General features: G+C 36.6%; 1 protein-coding gene across 4 annotated transcripts in view; it reads right to left on the reverse strand.

Annotated features, from left to right (window-relative positions):
* NFU1 (NFU1 iron-sulfur cluster scaffold) overlaps window positions 1–19,685 on the reverse strand; it is a 31,550-nt gene that overhangs the window by 8,881 nt on the left and 2,984 nt on the right. For 2 of the 4 annotated variants that reach the window (XM_026017798.2, XM_072746139.1), the window contains exons 3-5: window positions 12,675–12,810; window positions 6,918–6,984; window positions 2,542–2,656 (exon numbers count right to left, since the gene is read on the reverse strand). In XM_026017798.2, the coding sequence (XP_025873583.1) occupies window positions 2,542–2,656; window positions 6,918–6,984; window positions 12,675–12,810 (318 nt within the window). The remainder of the gene's footprint in view (window positions 1–2,541; window positions 2,657–6,917; window positions 6,985–12,674; window positions 12,811–19,685) is intronic. The other 2 variants (XR_011999336.1, XM_026017800.2) reach the window with 1 other exon arrangement.

Consider the following 19,685-nt stretch of genomic DNA (forward strand, 5'->3'; position numbering starts at 1 on the left):
AAAACTCTCTTATGCTGGGCGCCTGGTGGCTCAGTCAGTGAGCATTGGACTCTTGGTTTCAGCTCAGGTCATGACCTCATGGGTCATGAGATAAAGCCCACACCAGGCTCCACGCTCAGCAGAGTCAGCTTGAATGAGTCTCTCCCTCGGCCCCTCCTCCCACACACAAGCACACATGTTCTCTCTCTAAAATAAATAAATAACACTTTAAAAAAAAAAAAAGGCAAAAAATTCTCTTACACCAACAAACCTAAGTTCCATTCCCCACTACCACTTCCATAAACAATCATTATCAGAATTTAGCATGTATCCTTCTAGTATATTTACATTAAATTTACATTAACATGTGCAAATTTTCACAGATAAGATCACATACATACACTGTTCTATACCTTTTGTCTATTTAATATTTCTAAAAAGTTTTTCCATATCAGCATATATAGATATGCCTCAATTTTTAAAACAGGTACACAATAATTGCCGTATAGATTTTTCATTTAGCCAATTTCTGAATTTCAGTTGTTTCCAGTTTGTTGCTATTTCTAACAATCTGAAGCATACACGCTTCTGTGAAGTATGATCAATGTACTTTTGCAAATCTATGAAGTATTTCTCACATATCTGTAAGATAAATTTCAAGAGGTGAAATATTGGATCAACAGGCTTTTGTATTTTTTAATTTGGGGAGGTATAGTCAAATGGCTCTGCAAACATTCTATCAATTTTTTGTATATACCTACCAAAAACCCATATAACTGTTTTGGGTATTATTTAAAGTTTACATTAATGGTATATATGTAAGATTATGTAAATAAACATACCCTTCAATTTTCCTTAATCAATTAGTATTTTCTCTTATGTCTTTTCACATTGGTGTATCTCCCAATCTAGTTCATTTCTTTTAATTGCTGATACACTTTTTAAATACTTCAATGAACATGCTTCATGTATTGTTTTGTATACATTTGTAAGACTCATTTAGGATATATATCTTGAAGTGGACTTGTTCATCTAAATATGAGTATATAAATTTTTTTTGTGTGTGTGTATATATACATATATATATGTATATATACACACACACGACAGTATCTTTATGATGCTGGGAAAGGATAAACTTCATAAAGAACAAATTCTAATAGTCCTAGCAATACTTACTAATCTCCATGCACAGTTACTCTTCCTAGTGCTTTACACAAAGTTAACTTATTCAAAAGGTACAAAAAGCACAAACCACAAAGGAAAGGATGAATATATGCGACTACATTAAAAAGAAAAACTTCTGTGCTTGCTTCAACAGCATACATACTAAAACTCGAATGAAAACAGAGAAGGTTAATACGGCCTCTAAGCAAAGTTTACAGGTGAATTGATGAAATGTTCTGCCTTTTAAAAAATTGGAAAAAGAAAAATTTCTAAATGACAAAAACCCTATAAACATAGTGAGAAGACAAGAAATGGTTGCAAAGAAGTCATTTGCAATGATTATACCTAACAAAGGTATATTCACAATATTTTTCAAAATCCTGTTAAAATTAATGCAAAAAAAGACAACTCAGTTTTTAAACATTGGGTAAAGATTATGAACAGAAAATTTACTGACAAGAACAATAATGGCCCGGAAACATATGAAAACCTTCAAGCTCAGTGCTAATCAAGGAACTACACTTAAAACAGGATACCATTTATACCTAATACATTGGCTTAAGAAAAAAAGTTAAAAGACACTAAGTGATGATGATGATAAAGATATAAGAAAGTTCAAATTCTTATATACTGCTAATTTGCATGTAAATTAGAACAATGTACAATACAGTAATTCTACTTTTAGGAATATACCCTAAAGAAACTCTCCACATACCCACAGAGACTTGTACAAGGATGCCCATTGCAGCAATGTTTGTGATAGAAATGAGTACAAACAATTCACTTGACCATAAGGAACATATTCACTCACTGTAATTTATTATATAATACGATCTAGCAATTAAGCTAGAACTACATTTTTTCAGAATGGTTGTATATATAACACATACATTGTTTGAAGTTTAAAAAACCAATACCATATATTCCCTGCAGAGACTTATATTAAAAGTTCAAAAACAAACCAGGTTTACATACATCTCTGGAAACAGAAAGGGGAAACTGATGGATGGGGTTTGCGAGGTTTGGGTTGTCTTTAATGTTTTATTGAAAAATCAGTCTAAAACAACTATGGCAAAAAAATTAACCTCTATTAAATCTGAGAGGAAAACAAATTAGAAAATTTTTGTGATTGAAAACTTCAGTTTTGTATAATATATTCAATTTATATACAAGTTTTCAAAAATGATGGAAAAAACTAGTATATGTGAAGTTTTGTTCCCTCTAGAATTGGTTCCAGATCTAAACATGGTACAACGACAAAAATCTGTATTCTCATACAAAATCAAGAGAAATGTGAAGAAAGTAATCTGTAATCACTTCCAAAATCAAGAGAAATGTGAAGAAAGTAGGAAAAAAATTTTAATTAGATTAAATATGAATTACCCAGCACAGTACCTGCTTCTCCTGAAGATGTTTCCTCAGTAACTAAGGGTAAGCCAGAAGCAAAGAAATCCATGATTGTTGCATAAATATCTGGTTTCAGTAAATTCCAGTCTAACTCTTCGCTTTCCTGTAAATATTTAAAGGAAAATGCTGTATTTCTAATCAAAAGCAAAGACTAATACAAAACAATACTTTGTATTTTTTAAAAATCTTTTCCTATATACATCCTATATTGTGTAACAACAGCAGGCATTTCTGGAGACGACCTGTCAATTCCAGTCCTTAATGGATCTGGCTTATAAGGACTTTTGGAAGATATAATCTTAGAACATTCCTCATACATTCATCCATTCATTCATCAAACTTGTATTAAGTGTGCTGTAGGTACCATGTCTTGTATAGGGAGATATTACAATGATTAAAAGATACTTTTTTTTCATGAAGTGAAGAAAGTTAAAATATTGAATGAACTCAGTGATTAAAGAGAATGACCAAGAGAATTCCTACTCTTTTAAAGAAAATAGGATAGGGTTGTTTGATCAAATATATAAGATATCCCACAAGTATCCAAAAACTTCAATTCACATGTATTACTTAAGAGAACTGAAGAAATTTAGTGACAAAACTGGAGAACATTAACGTTCTTATCTATGGCTGTTGTGCTAGAGGACTTATGAACCTCCAACGAGCCTGGTATCTTTTTTTGTTGTTGTTGTTAAAGATTTTTATTTATTTATTCATGAAAGACACAGAGAGAGAGCGAGAGAGGCAGAGACACAGGCAGAGGGAGAAGCAGGCTCCATGCAGGGAGCCCGATGTGGGACTCGATCCCGGGACTCCAGGATCATGCCCTGGGCAGAAGGCAGGCGCTAAACCGCTGAGCCACCCAGGGATCCCCCAAGCCTGGTATCCTTAAAAAAGAATAACTATGTCACCTCTATGTCTGGCCAACTAGTTGATTCCATTTTTTTAAAAAGTCGATTGTTAAATACCTAGATAGTACTATATCTAAAAAGAGAAAGGGAGCATGTATTCTTTTAGTTTTTTAAAAGAGAGCAGGAAAAACTATTAGATGCAGTCCATTTAGATTCTCAGGGGGCTGTTAGCCAGTGGCTATACTTAAATACTATTAAAAATGAGTCCACATGCATAAAAGGGGCTATTTTTGCCATGGATTAAGAACCAATTCAGGGTGCCTGGACAGCTCAGTCAGTTGAGCATCAGACTCTTGATTTCAGCTCAGGTCATGATCTCGGGGTCCTGGCATCAAATACCATGTCGGGCTCTGTGCTCAGCTCACAGCTTGAGATTCTCTCTCTACTCATGTGCGTGCTCGCTCTTTCTTGCAAATAAATAAAATCTTAAAAAAAAACAAAAAACGATTTAGACATGGTATCCAGAAGACAAGATAAATGAGCACTTCTATGGATACAAGAGCAAAACTAGTGAGTGCCTTAGTGACTGGGAATAGGAACTGGTCCTGGGTAACATTGTAATAACTTATTGGGAATATGGATCAGAGGGCTTCAGATCTTCAGGAAGTAGGGGCTCTACTGAGTAGGAAAATAGTGGTAATAAAAAAAAAGAAAAATATTCCAAAGTTGTCTGAATGAGAAAAAAAGGCAGTACATAAGCTTCAAACACATTTACTCATTTAGAAAAAAGTAACAGGGGTGCCGGCTGGTTCAGTCAGTAAAACATATGACTCTTGATCTTGGGGTCATGGGTTCAAGCCCCATGTTGGACACAGACCTTACTTAAAAAAAATTGGAATTATTAAAGTTATTTCAAAGGATAGAAAAATAGAAAACTGTACTCTGCTAAAGAAATAAATGATTCATTTTTTAACAAATTATATATAAAATGCTCATTTTTATGAATATACCTGTAAAAAACATAAAATATCCATTTCAATAACAAGTTATACATAAAAAGTCTCTGAATTATCAATTATAAATCAGAAAAGGAAACAGGTAATAGATGAAGGTATCAGGTAGATGAAATAGTCCTTACAAAAGGTAACTGAAAGAAAACAAATCTACTATTCTACCTATTAAATTTCAATATATGCCCTAACTTAAATTATTATTTATTAGTTATGCTATTTCACTTAAGAAAAAATAGTGGGGCTGGAAAAATTCCAAAAAGAGTAATTAAATTATGAATAAGGAAGCAAATAAAAGCTGACTTACCAAAATCAAGTCAAAGAAAAAAAACAACTCTGTAAGATACACTCACATTTTCATCTAAAAATTTTTTACATGCCATAGGCTGTATTTAGAAAAACTAAAAAAAAAAAAAATCTTGTTAAAATAAACACATAGGGCAGCCCCGGTGGCGGAGAGGTTTAGCGCCGCGGTTTAGCGCTGCCTGCAGCCCGTGGTGTGATCCTGGAGACCCGGGATCGAGTCCCACGTCAGGCTCCCTGCATGGAGCCTGCTTCTCCCTCTGCCTGTGTCTCTGCATCTCTCTCTCTCTGAATAAATAAATAAATAAATCTTAAAAAAAATAAAAATAAAAAGTAAATAAAATAAACACATAATTTGCCATTTGTAAAACGAAAACAAGAATACCTAGTTTATCTAATTAAATTAGATGATATACGTAAAGCACTTCTGTTATGTAAATGCCATACCAGACACGTTGGAGATATTAAACAAAATTGGTCCTCGTTCACCCTCAAAAAATATCAAAGAAAGCAAACTGAAGAATACCAAAGATAGGTCAGATGTCTCTACACTGGTAAACAAGTGGGATTGGTCACCACGGATTTACTCACCACAGTTCTATTGGCAGAAACCCCTCAAAGCCTGAAAATTCAGTCTATGAAGTCTTATGTCATTGCTTCTTTCTACAAAAATTTCTGGACGTGCATACCATGTGCTAGGCATTGTTCTAGATGAACTTAACAAGATGGGCAATCTCTATCTTTATGGAGTTTACATTCTAATGTAGGAAAGACACATAATAAAAATCAACCAAAAAAAATGTGACTAAGCGATAAGTGCAATGAAGACAATAAACAGAGTAATGAGCTCCTGGAGGGAGAGCCACTTCAACCGATAGGGGTAAGGGAGGGCTCTGTGAGAAATTAGAGCTGGTAACACTTTAAAACAACAGGGAAAAACATTTTACATTTGGGATACTTGTAGGAAAAACTAGAGCCAGTGGGACTGCCACCATGGAGGAAAACTAATTCTCCTCCACACATAGAAAGCTGTTAAGAGAATACTGTACTGGACTGTTTGTAACACGTCACTGATCCAGTCCACTTTTATCAGTTCTATCAGTACATCAAGAACTCAGAGTAATCCTTTCAAACTTCTTAAGTACATAAAAAGTTTTGATTCTGACATAATCTTAAGTGATTCAGTTAGTGATACACATCAATATCATTTATCATCAATACACACAATCAATAGACCTAAAAGTGAACATAGTTCCAATTTATTTATTTATTTATTTTATTTTATTTTTTTTCATAGTTCCAATTTAAACAGTCCATTTTCCATTCATCTAGTAGATTTAAAAACAGAACTGCTTGGGCAGCCCCGGTGGCTCAGCGGTTTGGCGCCGCTTTCAGCCCAGGACCTGATTGATCCTGGGGTCCCAGGATCGAGTCCCACATCGGGCTCCCTGCACGGAGCCTGCTTCTCCTGTGTCTCTGCCTCTCTTTCTGTGAATCTCATGAATAAATAAATAAATCTTAAAAAAAAAAAAAAACGGAACTGCCTTTTCTAGAGGATACCACCTCAGCTGTTGGAATGGGTAGAATGGTTAGATGGACTTTCTGACATCCACAAGTTAACAGGTGCTGCAGAACACCACAGTCCACTGCTCCTATCTGTGAAGTTCTGAAGTACTGCAGCAGATGTGCCAGGACTTAAAAGCCTGCTTTGAAAGCAGGTACACATTCATTCTTTTGGTCAAATATATAAACATAGTTTGATTATATCTGTTTGCTTCTCTTTTTACTCTATCATTTTAAATTAAGAACTACTAAAAATATCAAAACCACCAATAAAATCTCAAGTATGAAAGAAAAAAAAAAAGAATTAGTAAAAATAATACTTGGAGCCTAAATTCTAGTCCTGCCCAGGTTGAGTCCTGGCCCTGCCGTAGGACAGATATAAAATACTGGACACAATTCTGTATTCAACCCTCTGAAGCTCAAGTTTTTCTCTTTTAAAAAATGAGGGATTTGGACTATAGTTAACTTCAAGTTGAAAATTCTATTTAACAATTAACTGGAAAAATAGAAGAAGTAAACAATTTGAGATTTTTAATAACAATATGTATAAAATACACTAAGAAAGAAAATTTTGGAGATGAATGTTGGAAAAAATTAACAGAACTTGACACATTATTTTATATAATCCTATGTTTACCTTTGTGACAGTGATGAAATCTGGTCCAAAAAAGACACTTTTTACACCTTCGATCCTAAATAACTGTCTGTGAATAAATAAAAAATAAGAGGTAATAAAATGCTTTATTATAGAAAAGTTTAAACACATACAAAGGTAGACAGAAAAGTAAAAGAACCTTTACATATCGTCACCAGTATCAATAATTCATGGCCGACAATTATCAACTCCTAGCCAATCTTGTTTCATCCTCTTACCCTAAGATCTAGCAATCCCACTCTAAGGTATTTACCTAAGAAAAATGAAAACATGCTCCACAAAGACCTGTATATAAATCTGTATAGCAGCTTTATTTATAAGCCAAAAAGAATGTTTGGAAATGTCTATCAGCTAGTGAATAACTGAACAGACTGTGTGTACCTGTAAAATGCAGTACTACTAAGCAATAAAAAAGAATAAACTACTGGAACGTGCAAAAATAAGGAGGGCTCTCAAAAGCATTAGGCTAAATGTAAGAAGCCAAACACAAAAGACTGTAAGGTGCCATTTATATGAAACTCTAGAAAATATACAACTATAATGGCAGAAAGATCGATAGTTACCAGGGTGACAGATGTGTTAACTAATTTCACTGTGGTAAGCATTTTGCAAGGCACATGTATATCAAGTCAGCACACTGTATAGCTTAAACTTACACAATGTTTTACATCAATTATATCTCAACAAAGCTGGAATTCATTCCCCTGAAACAAAATAGTTACCACCATATGAAAGTGAAGCAAAAAGATCCTATGGGAAGAGAAATGAGGGATTTCTGCAGTGATAAAAATGTTGCATATTTTTATTTTACTGGTGGTTACACAATTTTATATATTTATCAAAACTCTGGACTAGGGATGCCCGGGTGGCTCAGCAGTTTAGCGCCGCCTTCAGTCCAGCATGTGATCCTGGAGACTGGGGATCGAGTCCCACATCGGGATCCCTGCATGGAGCCTGCTTCTCCCTCTGCCTGTGTCTCTCCCTCTCTCTCATGAATAAATAAATAAAATCTTAAAAAAAAAAAAAAAAAAAGAACCAAAAACTCTGGACTATACACTTAAAATTGACGAATTTTATTTCATGTAAATTATACCTCAATAAAATTAATTTTTAAAATCCTCTAAGAGGGGCAGCCCCGGTGGCGCAGTGGTTTAGCGCCGCCTGCAGCCCAGGGCGTGATCCTGGAGACCCTGGATCGAGTCCCACGTCAGGCTCCCTGCACAGAGCCTGCTTCTTTCTCTGCCTCTCTCTCTGTGTCTCTATGAATAAATAAATAAAATCTTTAAAAAAATAAAAATAAAATAAAATAGAATAAAAATAAGATCCTCTAAGAGGAGGAGGGGAAGATTATTATTTGGAAAGCCCCTACATGGGCAGCCTGGGTGGCTCAGAGGTTCAGTGCCGCCTTCAGCCCAGGGCGTGATCCTGGAGTCCTGGGATCAAGTCCCACGTCGGGCTCCCTGAATGGAGCCTGCTTCTCCCTCTGCCTGTGTCTCTGCCTCTCTCTCTCTCTGTTTCTCGTGAATAAATTTTTTAAAAAATTAAAAAAAAAAGGGATCCCTGGGTGGCGCAGCGGTTTGGCGCCTGCCTTTGGCCCAGGGCGCAATCCTGGAGACCCCGGATCCAATCCCACATCAGGCTCCCGGTGCATGGAGCCTGCTTCTTCCTCTGCCTGTGTCTCTGCCTCTCTCTCTCTCTCTCTGTGACTATCATAAATAAATAAAAAAAAAATTAAATAAATAAATAAATTAAAAAAAAAAAAAAAAAAGGAAAGTCCCTGCAAGGGATTTTGAAATACATCTTCCTTCCCCAATCACTGGTATATGTACCATACCTAGTATTACACTCCAGAGCAATTTCCTTATCCCCTTACCCCTTATTAGGAATAAAAGCTGACACACTCCAAAAAAGGTTACAGTTTACCTTTTCTTTGTCTCCCATTGTAAGAGTATTACTGGAATTACTAATTTGAAATTATTTAGGAATTTGTCTAAAAAAATGTCATCTGGGTTCTCTAATTCAATATTAAACCTACAAGAAGTTACAAGGTACCTGGCTGCATAGTATTGATCCTATAAACCCAAGCAGACCTATATATAAGTAGGTCCACTGACTGGCTCCGTACACCTGGACTGTTATGAAAGCTTTTTTCTCAAATGAAAGGACCATACAGAAGAATCAACTCAATATTGGGCCATATCATGGGGACTTTTAGGCAAGACTACATAGGTTCTAAAGAACCTAAAGAACCTAAAGAAAGAAAAAGCTGAAAAGGAGTTTCAAACATGATTACACATGCTTTGCCATTTATCTGCGATTTAGCTTGGAACAATTTCAACTTCTACAATGTTGAAAATAAAATATGATACCCGGAACTGAACACATATGCCAAATGCAGTCTAATTTACTCAGAATATAAAGACTGTTGCCGCTCTTGGGCTGGACAAACTCTTAAAGTCTGACTGACTTTTTTGAGTACTGCATCACATCCAACATAACAAACTAAAAAGTCAGATTCTTCTATCCCACAATTGTGCTATTTGTTTTAAAAATTTAAATAACAAGCCTTAGTATTTGTTCCTGCTAGAATTTAGCTGACTTGCTTTAACCTATCACTTCAGCCTACTGAAACTTTTTTTTTTTTTAGCCTACTGAAACTTTTTAAACATTTCTCTGAATTTTGCCACCTAACATAGAAGCGATTGTTCCCATCTGAAAACTGGTAACTATCACTATCAACGTCGCAGATAAAGAAATGTATTGAATACACATGCCAACTACAGAGATATTACAGATACTACAGAGCCCTCTTACATGTCACTAGAGACAGACTTACACTGTGCTTAAATTTGTCTTGTATATAGGATAGTGAGAAATAGGTCAAATGCCTCTCTGAAGTAAGATACACTACTGTTTATTCTGATTTATTCAGTTACTCATTCATTCAACAAATATTTCAAAACTTACTGAATATCACACTGTACTAAGCACTAGAGCTAGAATGATGAGCAAGACAGACTGGTCTCTGTTTTCAGGAAGCTTACATCTAGCTTACAGTAAAAACATTCTCTGTTAAAACAACAAAAACGAGATTAGTTTTGCTTGACTGAAGATAATAAATTCTGAGAATTCAGGAAATGAGCTGCTTTCAAAAGACTAATTTGAAAAGGGCTTTTGCCAACTAACATCTGACAGGAATAAGCTCCAGCTAATCTGTAACTGAACAGAGTGTCTTTTTCACTTTTATATCCTTTTAAATACAAAATACATAAATTCATTCTTGATGTAAACATTTCAAACTATTCATACAAACTGAAAATGCCTCTTGACCACCCCTCCCCCAAATCTACCGTTATCACTTGGGCATACAGTCTTCCAGACCTTATGTTAGTATAGTTTTGGGTTTTTTGTTTTTATATACATAATACTCATATGGTACTCAGTGTTTGCAACATTCTGAGGTACTCAGCTTTCCTCACTTAACAGTCTCTCTCTCTCTCTTTTTTTTTTTTTTTTTTTAGAGAGGGAGAGAGAGATGGGGACAAAGGGACAATGGGAAAGGGAGAGAGAGGGATCCCTGGGTGGCGCAGCGGTTTGGCGCCTGCCTTTGGCCCAGGGCGCGATCCTGGAGACCCGGGATCGAATCCCTCATCGGGCTCCTGGTGCATGGAGCCTGCTTCTTCCTCCGCCTGTGTCTCTGCCTCTGTCTCTCTCTCTCTCTGACTATCATAAATAAATAAAAAAATTTAAAAAAAAAAAAAAGGAAAGGGAGAGAGAATCTTAAGCAGTCTCCATGCCCAGTGCAGAGCCTGATGCAGGGCTCAATCTCACAACCCTGAGATCATGACCCAAGTTGAAATCAAGAGTCAGACGCTTAACTGACTAAGCCACCCAGGCACACTAACAGTGGGTCTTAGAGGTCAGCCTATGACAGTAAATGAGGGTTCTTCTCATCTTTTTTAATATCTACAGACTATGGACAAACGAAGTTTATTGAATTCTTCCTACTGATGAGTATTTAGGTTGTTTCCAATTCGTTAACATTACCAACAAAGCTGCGATGAACATCTTGGTACCAACTTGTATATGTATGTGGATGTTCTTTAAGGCAGTGTTTTTCAACTCCACTAGTAACTTGTAAAATCAGTTAGGTATTGATCTGGATTTTATGGAATATAATAAAACAGAATAGAATAAGGAAAATAAGAAAGGAAGTAAGAATATATAATGTCAGGGTGAAAACTGTACCATCAAATATGTACAAATTATACATCCATCTACATGTATATATATACTGGTTTGTAATAGAAAATGTTTCCTACTGTGGACTGTAAAAAAAAAAAAAAGTATGAAAAACAAATGCTCTAAGGTATATCATGAGAAGTGGCATGTGTAGGTTAAGTGAAAGGCACATTTTCATTAAGGAGAAATTTTAGAAGGGGAGCCTGGGTGGCTCCATCAGTTAAGAGGCTGGCTCTTAATCTCTGCTCAGATCTCAATCTCAGGGTCCTGAGTTCAAGCCCCACACTGGGGCTTGCTGGCCCATGGAGTCTACTAAAAAAATTTTTTTAATTAAAAAAATTTTTCAAATTCCGGAGATGAATATATTTCTGGCTCTTCATATAAAATGGCTGTGTGTATAGAAGCAGTTATCTAAGATTTACTTTCCAAATACCCCTGGCAATCAGTATCAGGCTAGTGTAAATTAATGTAGATTGATCTAATACATCTTTTTTTTTTTTAATTTCTTTTTTTTTTAATTATGATAGTCACAGAGAGAGAGAGAGAGAGAGAGAGAGAGAGAGAGGGGCAGAGACATAGGCCGATGGAGAAGCAGGCTCCATGCACCGGGAGCCTGACGTGGGATTCGATCCCGGGTCTCCAGGATCGTGCCCTGGGCCAAAGGCAGGCGCTAAACCGCTGCGCCACCCAGGGATCCCTGATCTAATACAACTTATTACAAATAATTTCTCTAGCTATTACTAAAACGAAGTTTATTCCAGTAATTTTATTGTTTGTCCTTTATCATCTGACCTACATTTAACATGTAGTGAATTTAAAAACTGTGTCTAAATATCAGAAAGGGAGACAGAACATCAAGACTCCTAACTCTGGGAAACGAACTACGGGTGGTGGAAGGGGAGGAGGGCGGGGGGTGGGGGTGAATGGGTGACGAGCACTGAGGGGGGCACTTGACAGGATGAGCACTGGGTGTTATTCTATATGTTGGCAAATTGAACACCAATAAAAAATAAATTTATTATAAAAAAAAAACTGTCTAATTGACCAGTTTTTTAAAAATCATGCCAAATCTAATAATTATTATTATTCATAGTTCTGAGTGGAATATTTTAGAAACTGCTCCATTTTGAAACATCTAAAAAATTCAGTTATCCTTAAGAAAAAAATGAACTTTTCACTTCTTTTTATGAACAGTTTTATTAACGATTTAGAATGGAAATTTATGTTATCATTTTGATGAACTTTTTTTAAGTGAAAATATAAATTCTTATTTAGTCTTGCTATAGATCTCTCAAATACATTACTTTTCAGGAGAAGGGTTTCCTAATATCAACTGTTATTTTTCTTAAATCTCTTACCTGAGAAGAAAATAAAGCATTCTCTACACTGAAAACAGTGCAGTGCACCTAAAAACACAATCACTAAATGAGGCTGCCTTACCCACAAAGTCAGTTATTTATGTTTCTTGGTAAAAACAAATGAGAAACAGCAATATACCTAGCCAGAGGGGAGCGAAATGCTGCAGCTGGTGTGGGAAAATCCATGGTCCTTGTCTCAAGAACTGGTTTTCCTGGAATAAACTTTAAACTGTTGGGATTTGGGGTATCTTGTGTTTGAATAAACATGTGTCTCACTAAAAAAGAAAAAAAGAAGAAAAAATGTTATTCCAGAAAAAACAGTAGTTAACTTTATGGACTATGATGTGCTCATTTCAAAGAATCAAAAGAAGAAAAAAAGAAAATAAGGCTTTATTGCTCAAGCTGACAAAATAGTTTTTAAAGACAACAAAGAACTTTACTGATACATTTAGGATAATTGCACTGAATTTTATACGAATACTGATTATTTAGTTTTGTTACTCAACAGACTCTAGCAATATCCTACTTTTAACTAGGACGGTATATCATCATTCAAGAGTCTTCAATGTATTTTATTTGATGACTTAGCACTAATGTTATCATATTCATAAATCATCACTATGATATTAAAAACAGTAAAATGTTACATTTTCTTCTTTCCAAAGTGCTTCTGTTGTTTTAAGATATATATTTATAACAATAATAATATTTTGTGTGTGTGCTTATTACCTGCCAGAGACAGGGCTGAATGCTTTAAATGTATTTGAGCCTTTAAAGATCATATGAAGAAACTCCATATTTTCCATTTTACAAATGAAGAAACTGAAGCTTAGAGTTAAGTAACTTGTCCAACGGTATAGACTTAGTGACGTTATAAATCATCATGTAGGGGCACCTGGGTGGCTCAACAGTTTAGCACCTGCCTTTGGCTCAGGTCATGATCCCGGAGTCCTGGGATCGAATCCCACATGGGGCTCCCTGCATGGAGCCTCCTTCTCCCTCTGCCTGTGTCTCTGCCTCTCTCTCTGTGTCTCTCATGAGTAAAAAAAATAAACTCTTCTAAATAAATAAATAAATAATGTTTAAAAAATAAAATAAATTATGTAGGGAACCTATGTGAATTACTTTCTGGAATATTTTAAAATTATCTTTACGGGTTCTTCTTTGTTTCCTCTAGGGCCAGTGAATTCATTAAATGAATAAACAAAGAACAGAATCTTCCATTTCCTACCTTGCTATTATGATAACAGCTTATAGGACAAAAGATAGTACTAGGGTTTAATAGTTTTAAAACGGGTCCTGATTATTTATTACAAAAATAAACTTTCTAACCAAATCAAATCAAACCAATTCTCATCTTAGAGCAATATACTGAAAAAGATTAATTTATTGAGCAGCTATCATGTGCTAAGCGCTCTCTGTGAATGACACCATTTAATCTTTTCATTCTCTCAAGGAAACACTATTCTAATCCTGTTTTATAAATAAGGAAAGTAAAGCTCTAAGTCACTTAGCTAGTTAAGAAATAGAGACAGGGGATCCCTGGGTGGCACAGCGGTTTGGCGCCTGCCTTTGGCCCAGGGCGCGATCCTGGAGACCCGGGATCGAATCCCACATCAGGCTCCCAGTGCATGGAGCCTGCTTCTCCCTCTGCCTGTGTCTCTGCCTCTCTCTCTCTCTCTCTGTGACTATCATAAATAAATAAAAATTAAAAAAAAAAAAAAAGAAATAGAGACAGGATTAAAGTCCTGCCAATTTCCCACCACAGACTTGCTTAACCACTAATATATGCTGCTACTCCACACCCAGCATAGTGCCCAGCATAATAGGAAAATATGTTTAATAAATCAGTTTTCCTATCCTGTCACAATCCTCATATCATGGCTGAAGAAAAATAGTAAAATATCAACCAGTAGCAGTTTTATTTTAAATTAGAAAGAGATAGGGACGCCTGGGTGGCTCAGCGGTTGAGCATCTGCCTTTGGCCCAGGGCATGATCCTGGAGTCACAGGATCGAGTCCCACATCGGGCTCCCTGCATAGAGCCTGCTTCTCCCTCTGCCTGTGTCTCTGCCTCTCTCTCTGTCTTTCATGAATAAATAAATAAAATGTTTAAAAAAAAAAAAACACTTTTAAAAAATAAATAAATAAATAAATTAGAGATTAAATTTGGCAAAACATGATTTGTATGAAAGTGGTTTTTCGGGTTTTTTGTTTTTTTTTTTCACCCATTACAAAAGATTATAACTTCACAGCTGAGAGTATTTTTTTTGCAACTTGCCAAGCAGCCAACTAACCAATGTTGAATTATTTCCTTGGTGAAGCAGAATCTAAAACTAAGTCCCATACATTTTTAAGTCTCTGTCCTATAAAGGTATCAATTATGGCCTGGTGAACACACAAATCTTAAAAAAGAGAAAAATTTAAAATGATAACTTCAAAGTCCAGATACTTGATTTAAAATATTTTTATCTCTGATAAATAAATTCCTCTGAAAATCTGTGTTACATGGGAAAAAGTTTTCAGATGGAACATTAAAGAAAAGACTGCCAGCAATTTCTGTAAATATAAAGACAATGAAGTTCTTTTAACTTGGTTCTACTAACCAATCATTTCTTGAGGCCTTTCTTAATAATTTATTGGTAACCAAGTTCTCCACACACATTAAGCATTTTACCACAATATTTGAAGAATTAAATGGCATTTCTCTCCTCAATTCATTTATATAAAACGATACATGCAGAAAGAAAAGTTTTTAGAAATACTTGAAGGGACATCAAAAACCATAAGGTAACTAGGAATAAACCTAACCAAAGAGGCAAAGGACCTATACTCAGAAAACTGGAGAAAACACTCATGAAAGAAATTGAGGAAGACACAAAGAGATGGAAAAATGTTCTATCCTCATGGATTGGAACAATATTGTTAAAATATCTATGCTACCTAGGGCAATCTATACATTCAATGCAATCCCTATCAAAATACCATCAACATTTTTCACAGAGCTGGAACATAAAATCCTAAAATTTGTATAGAACCAAAAAAAGACTGAAGAAATGGTGGAAAAGAAAACCAAAGCTGGTGGTATCACAATATCGGACTTCAAGCTCTATTACAAAGCTGTGATCATCAAGACAGTGTGGTCCTAGCACAACAACAGACACATAGATCAATGGAACAGAAGAAAGATCCCAGAAATGGGCCCTCAACTCTACGGTCAACAAATATTCGACAAACCAGGAAAGAAGATCCACTGGAAAAAAGACAGTCTCTTGAACAAATGGTGTTGAGAAAATTGGAAAGCCACACGCAGAAGAACGGAACCAGACCATTTCCTCACACCACACACAAAGATACACTCAACATGGATGAAAGATCTAAATGTGAGAGAAACCCATTAAAATCCTAGAGGAGAACACCACAGGTAGCAACCTCTGTGACCTTGCCCACACCAACTTCTTGCTAGACACGTCTCCAGAGGCGAGAGAAACAAGGTCAAAAATGAACTACTGGGGCTTCATCAAGATAAAAAGCTTTTGGGACACTGGGTGGCTCAGTGGTTGAGAGTCTGCCTTTGGCTCGGGTCGTGATCCCGGGGTCCTGGGATTGAGTCTCACATCGGGCTCCCCGCAGGGAGCCTGCTTCTCCTCTGCCTGTGTCTCTGCCTCTCTCTGTGTCTCATGAATAAATAAAGAAAATCTTAAAAAAAACAAACAAACAAACAAAAATGATAAAAGGCTTTTGCACAGCAAAGGAAACAGTCGACAAAACCAAAAGACAACCAACACTTGCAAGTGACATATCAGATAAAAGGCTATATCCAAAATCTATAAAGAACATATCAAACTCAATACTCAAATAACAAGTAATCCAGTCAAGACATGGGCAGAAGACATGAAAAGACATTTCTCCAAAGACAACATAGACGTGGCCAACAGACACATGAAAAAATGTTCCGCATCACTCAGCATCGGGGAAATACAGATCAAAACCACAACGAGATCCCACCTCACAGCAGTGAGAAATGGCTAAAATGAACAAGTCAGGAAACGACAGATGTTGGGGAGGATGTGGAGAAGGGGAGCCTCTTACACTGTTGGTGGGAACATAAGCTGGCACAGCCACTCTGGACAACAGTGTGGAGGGGCCTCCGGAAGTTGAACACAGAGCTGCCCTACGACCCAGCAGCTGCACTGCTGGGGATTTACCCAAAGATACAGATGTAGTGACCCAAAGGGGCACCTGCACCCCAATGTTCACGGCAGCAACGTCCACAAGAGCCAGACTATGGAAAGAGCCCAGATGGCCAATGACAGACGAATGGATAAAGAGGAGGTGTGTTGTGTGTGTGTATGTATATGTGTGCGTGTGTATATATATGACATATATTATACATATATATAATGAATAAAATGAATGAAATCTTGCCATTTGCAATGACATGGATGGAACCAGAGGGTAATGCACTTAGTGAAATAAGTCAATCAGAGAAAGATAATTATATGATCTCACTCGTGTGGAATTTAATAAATAAAACAGAGGTTCATAGGAGAAGGGAGAGAAAAATAAAGTAAGATGAAATCATAGGAAACAAACTGAGGGTTGCTGCAGGGGAGGTGGATGGGGGATGGGATACCTGGGTGATGGGCATTAAGGAGGGCATGTGATGTAGTGAGCACTGGGTGTTATATTACGCTGATGAATCACGGACCTCTACCTCTGAACTAGTAATACATTATATGTTAATTAATTGAATTTAAATTTAAAAAGGAAAAAAAAAAGAAATACCTGAAGGTAAAAACTGTAAATGTGGGATGTGTGGCTGGTGCAGTGAGAAGAGCATACAATTATTGATCTCAGGGTCACAAGTTCAAGGCCCACATTGTGTGTAGAGATTACTAAAAAAGATAAATGAATTTTAAAAACTTAAAATTTATTCTTTTTTAAAAAAAAACTTAAAATTTAAACTTAAAAAAAAATTTGAGAGTATCATATATATGTGTGTGTGTGTATATATATATATATATATTGTTGGAAGTAGAAAATATATGACATCACAAATCAACTTTCTCTTTTGACAATGAACAAAATTACTTCAAAACAGTAATTTGACTAGGTAGTAACAAAATCATTCCAATTATAGTCTAAGCTGGGTTTAATTAGGTATTTCAGAAACCACCACTGGTCCATCACCCAGAAGGATGCCCCTGAAAGTGTCCTAAGGGTCATAACAAAATAGACTAATCTAAAATAATTTTTCCCATCATGCCTGGTACTAATAGGTAAATAGGTAGGAAGAAAATCACCCCAAAATATACATTAATAGTGTTTCAGGTCAGTATCTAAGACTAAGATCAGTGGGTTTCCAATTTGAAGAGCCTGATGACCACGTAATTCCATCCTACAAAATCTAACAGTCCAACTAAAGTAGCTTAACATGCTGAGCTACTCAATATTTATGCCTAAATTTTTATTCTATGATTCAAGGAGACAGGCAAGGTTTTCCTCTTCTTCCCCTGGTTTACAGGGAAGGTGAGGTCTCTACCTCCGTCCAACTCATGTGGTTAGCCAGAGTCAGCTACCTGCCAGAGTATGGCCACAAAGTGTTCGAGGTGGTGATGGGAATGGGAGACGGTCCCAGAGCTGAATCCAAATTCTTACAGCTCCATAAGCACACACAGCAGACATTTATACACAGACACGACAGACAGACACACGGAGACAGCTCCCAAGGTTCCCTAACCACATGACATGGGTTACATTTCAATAATTTTCAAATCCTGTTTTCAAACCTATTTCCAATATTAATGAAAATAAAAGCACGTAACATCAACAAAAATGTCACAAAGCTCGTAACTAATTTGTACTCAAAAAAAAATAAAAACTACATTGAAAGTTCTATTTTCTAAGGCTTGGTTGAAAGCCAGAAATTTACTGATTTTAGGTGTATTCTTATCAAAATAAGGAGGGCACCAGCTTAAAATACACGATTTTTTTTGAAACAAATCCATTTGTAACTTCTTTTTATAACATTTTCATTTCATAAATCATTTTTCTTAAAAAGATTTTATTTACTTATGGGGCACCTGGGTGGCTCAGGGGTTGAGCATCTGCCTCCGGTTCAGGGCATGACCCCGGAGTCCCAGGATCAAGTCCCACAACAGGCTCCCCTCAGGGAGCCTGCTTCTCCCTCTGCCTCTCTCTCTCTGTGTCCCTCATGAATAAATTTTTAAAAAAATCTTTAAAACGATGTTATTTATTTGACAAAGAGAGAGCACAAGCAGGGTAACCGGAGGCAGAGGGAGAGGCAGAGGGAGAAGCAGGCTCCCCGCTGAGCAGGGAGCCTTGATGCGGGGATCCATTCCAGAACACCGGGGTCATGACCTGAGCCAAAGGCAAATGCCCAACCAGTTGAGCCGCTGGTGTCCTCAGAAATCATTTCCTGAGAAATGTTCCAGATGATGTGCTATAGAAAATACTAAGATTTCATAGGTCTATTGGACACTATGCTCAGGATTCTTTTTCCTTTTTTTTTTTTTATTTTTTTTTAAATATTTATTTATTTATGATAGACATAGAAAGAGAGAGGCAGAGACACAGGAGGAGGGAGAAGCAGGCTCCATGCCAGGAGTCTGACGTGGGACCCAATCCTGGGACCCCAGGATTGCGCCCCAGGCCAAAGGCAGGTGCCAAACCACTGAGCCACGCAGGGATCCCCTTCTTTTTCTTTTTAGAGATGTATTTATTTTACAGAAAGAGAGTGAGTGTGTGCATACATGCACAAGTGAGGAGAGGGGAGAGGGAGAGACTCTCACACAGACTCCCTGCTGGGTACGGTGCCTAATAACGGGGGGCTCATGGGGCTCCATCCCAGACCCTGGAGACCACCACTTGAGCTGAAACTGGTCAGATGCTCACCCGACTGAGCCACCCAGGTGATCCTGTGCCCAGTATTCTTGAAATCTAATGCCAATGATATGTGTAAAGCAAATAATTAAAGTGTTGTGTTATGATACTAAAAAAAAAAAAAAAAAAAAAATGCTACGTTCCTTTTACGCATCTGACTAGAAAATTTACAAATTCTCACCTCTTATGATCCACCAAATTTTATTTAAGCACCATCTCCTTAGCATCTGAAACATAATTTGTTC

Source organism: Vulpes vulpes, unplaced genomic scaffold (genome assembly GCF_048418805.1).
Source record: "Vulpes vulpes isolate BD-2025 unplaced genomic scaffold, VulVul3 u000000657, whole genome shotgun sequence".
NCBI classification, from domain to species: Eukaryota; Metazoa; Chordata; class Mammalia; order Carnivora; family Canidae; genus Vulpes; species Vulpes vulpes.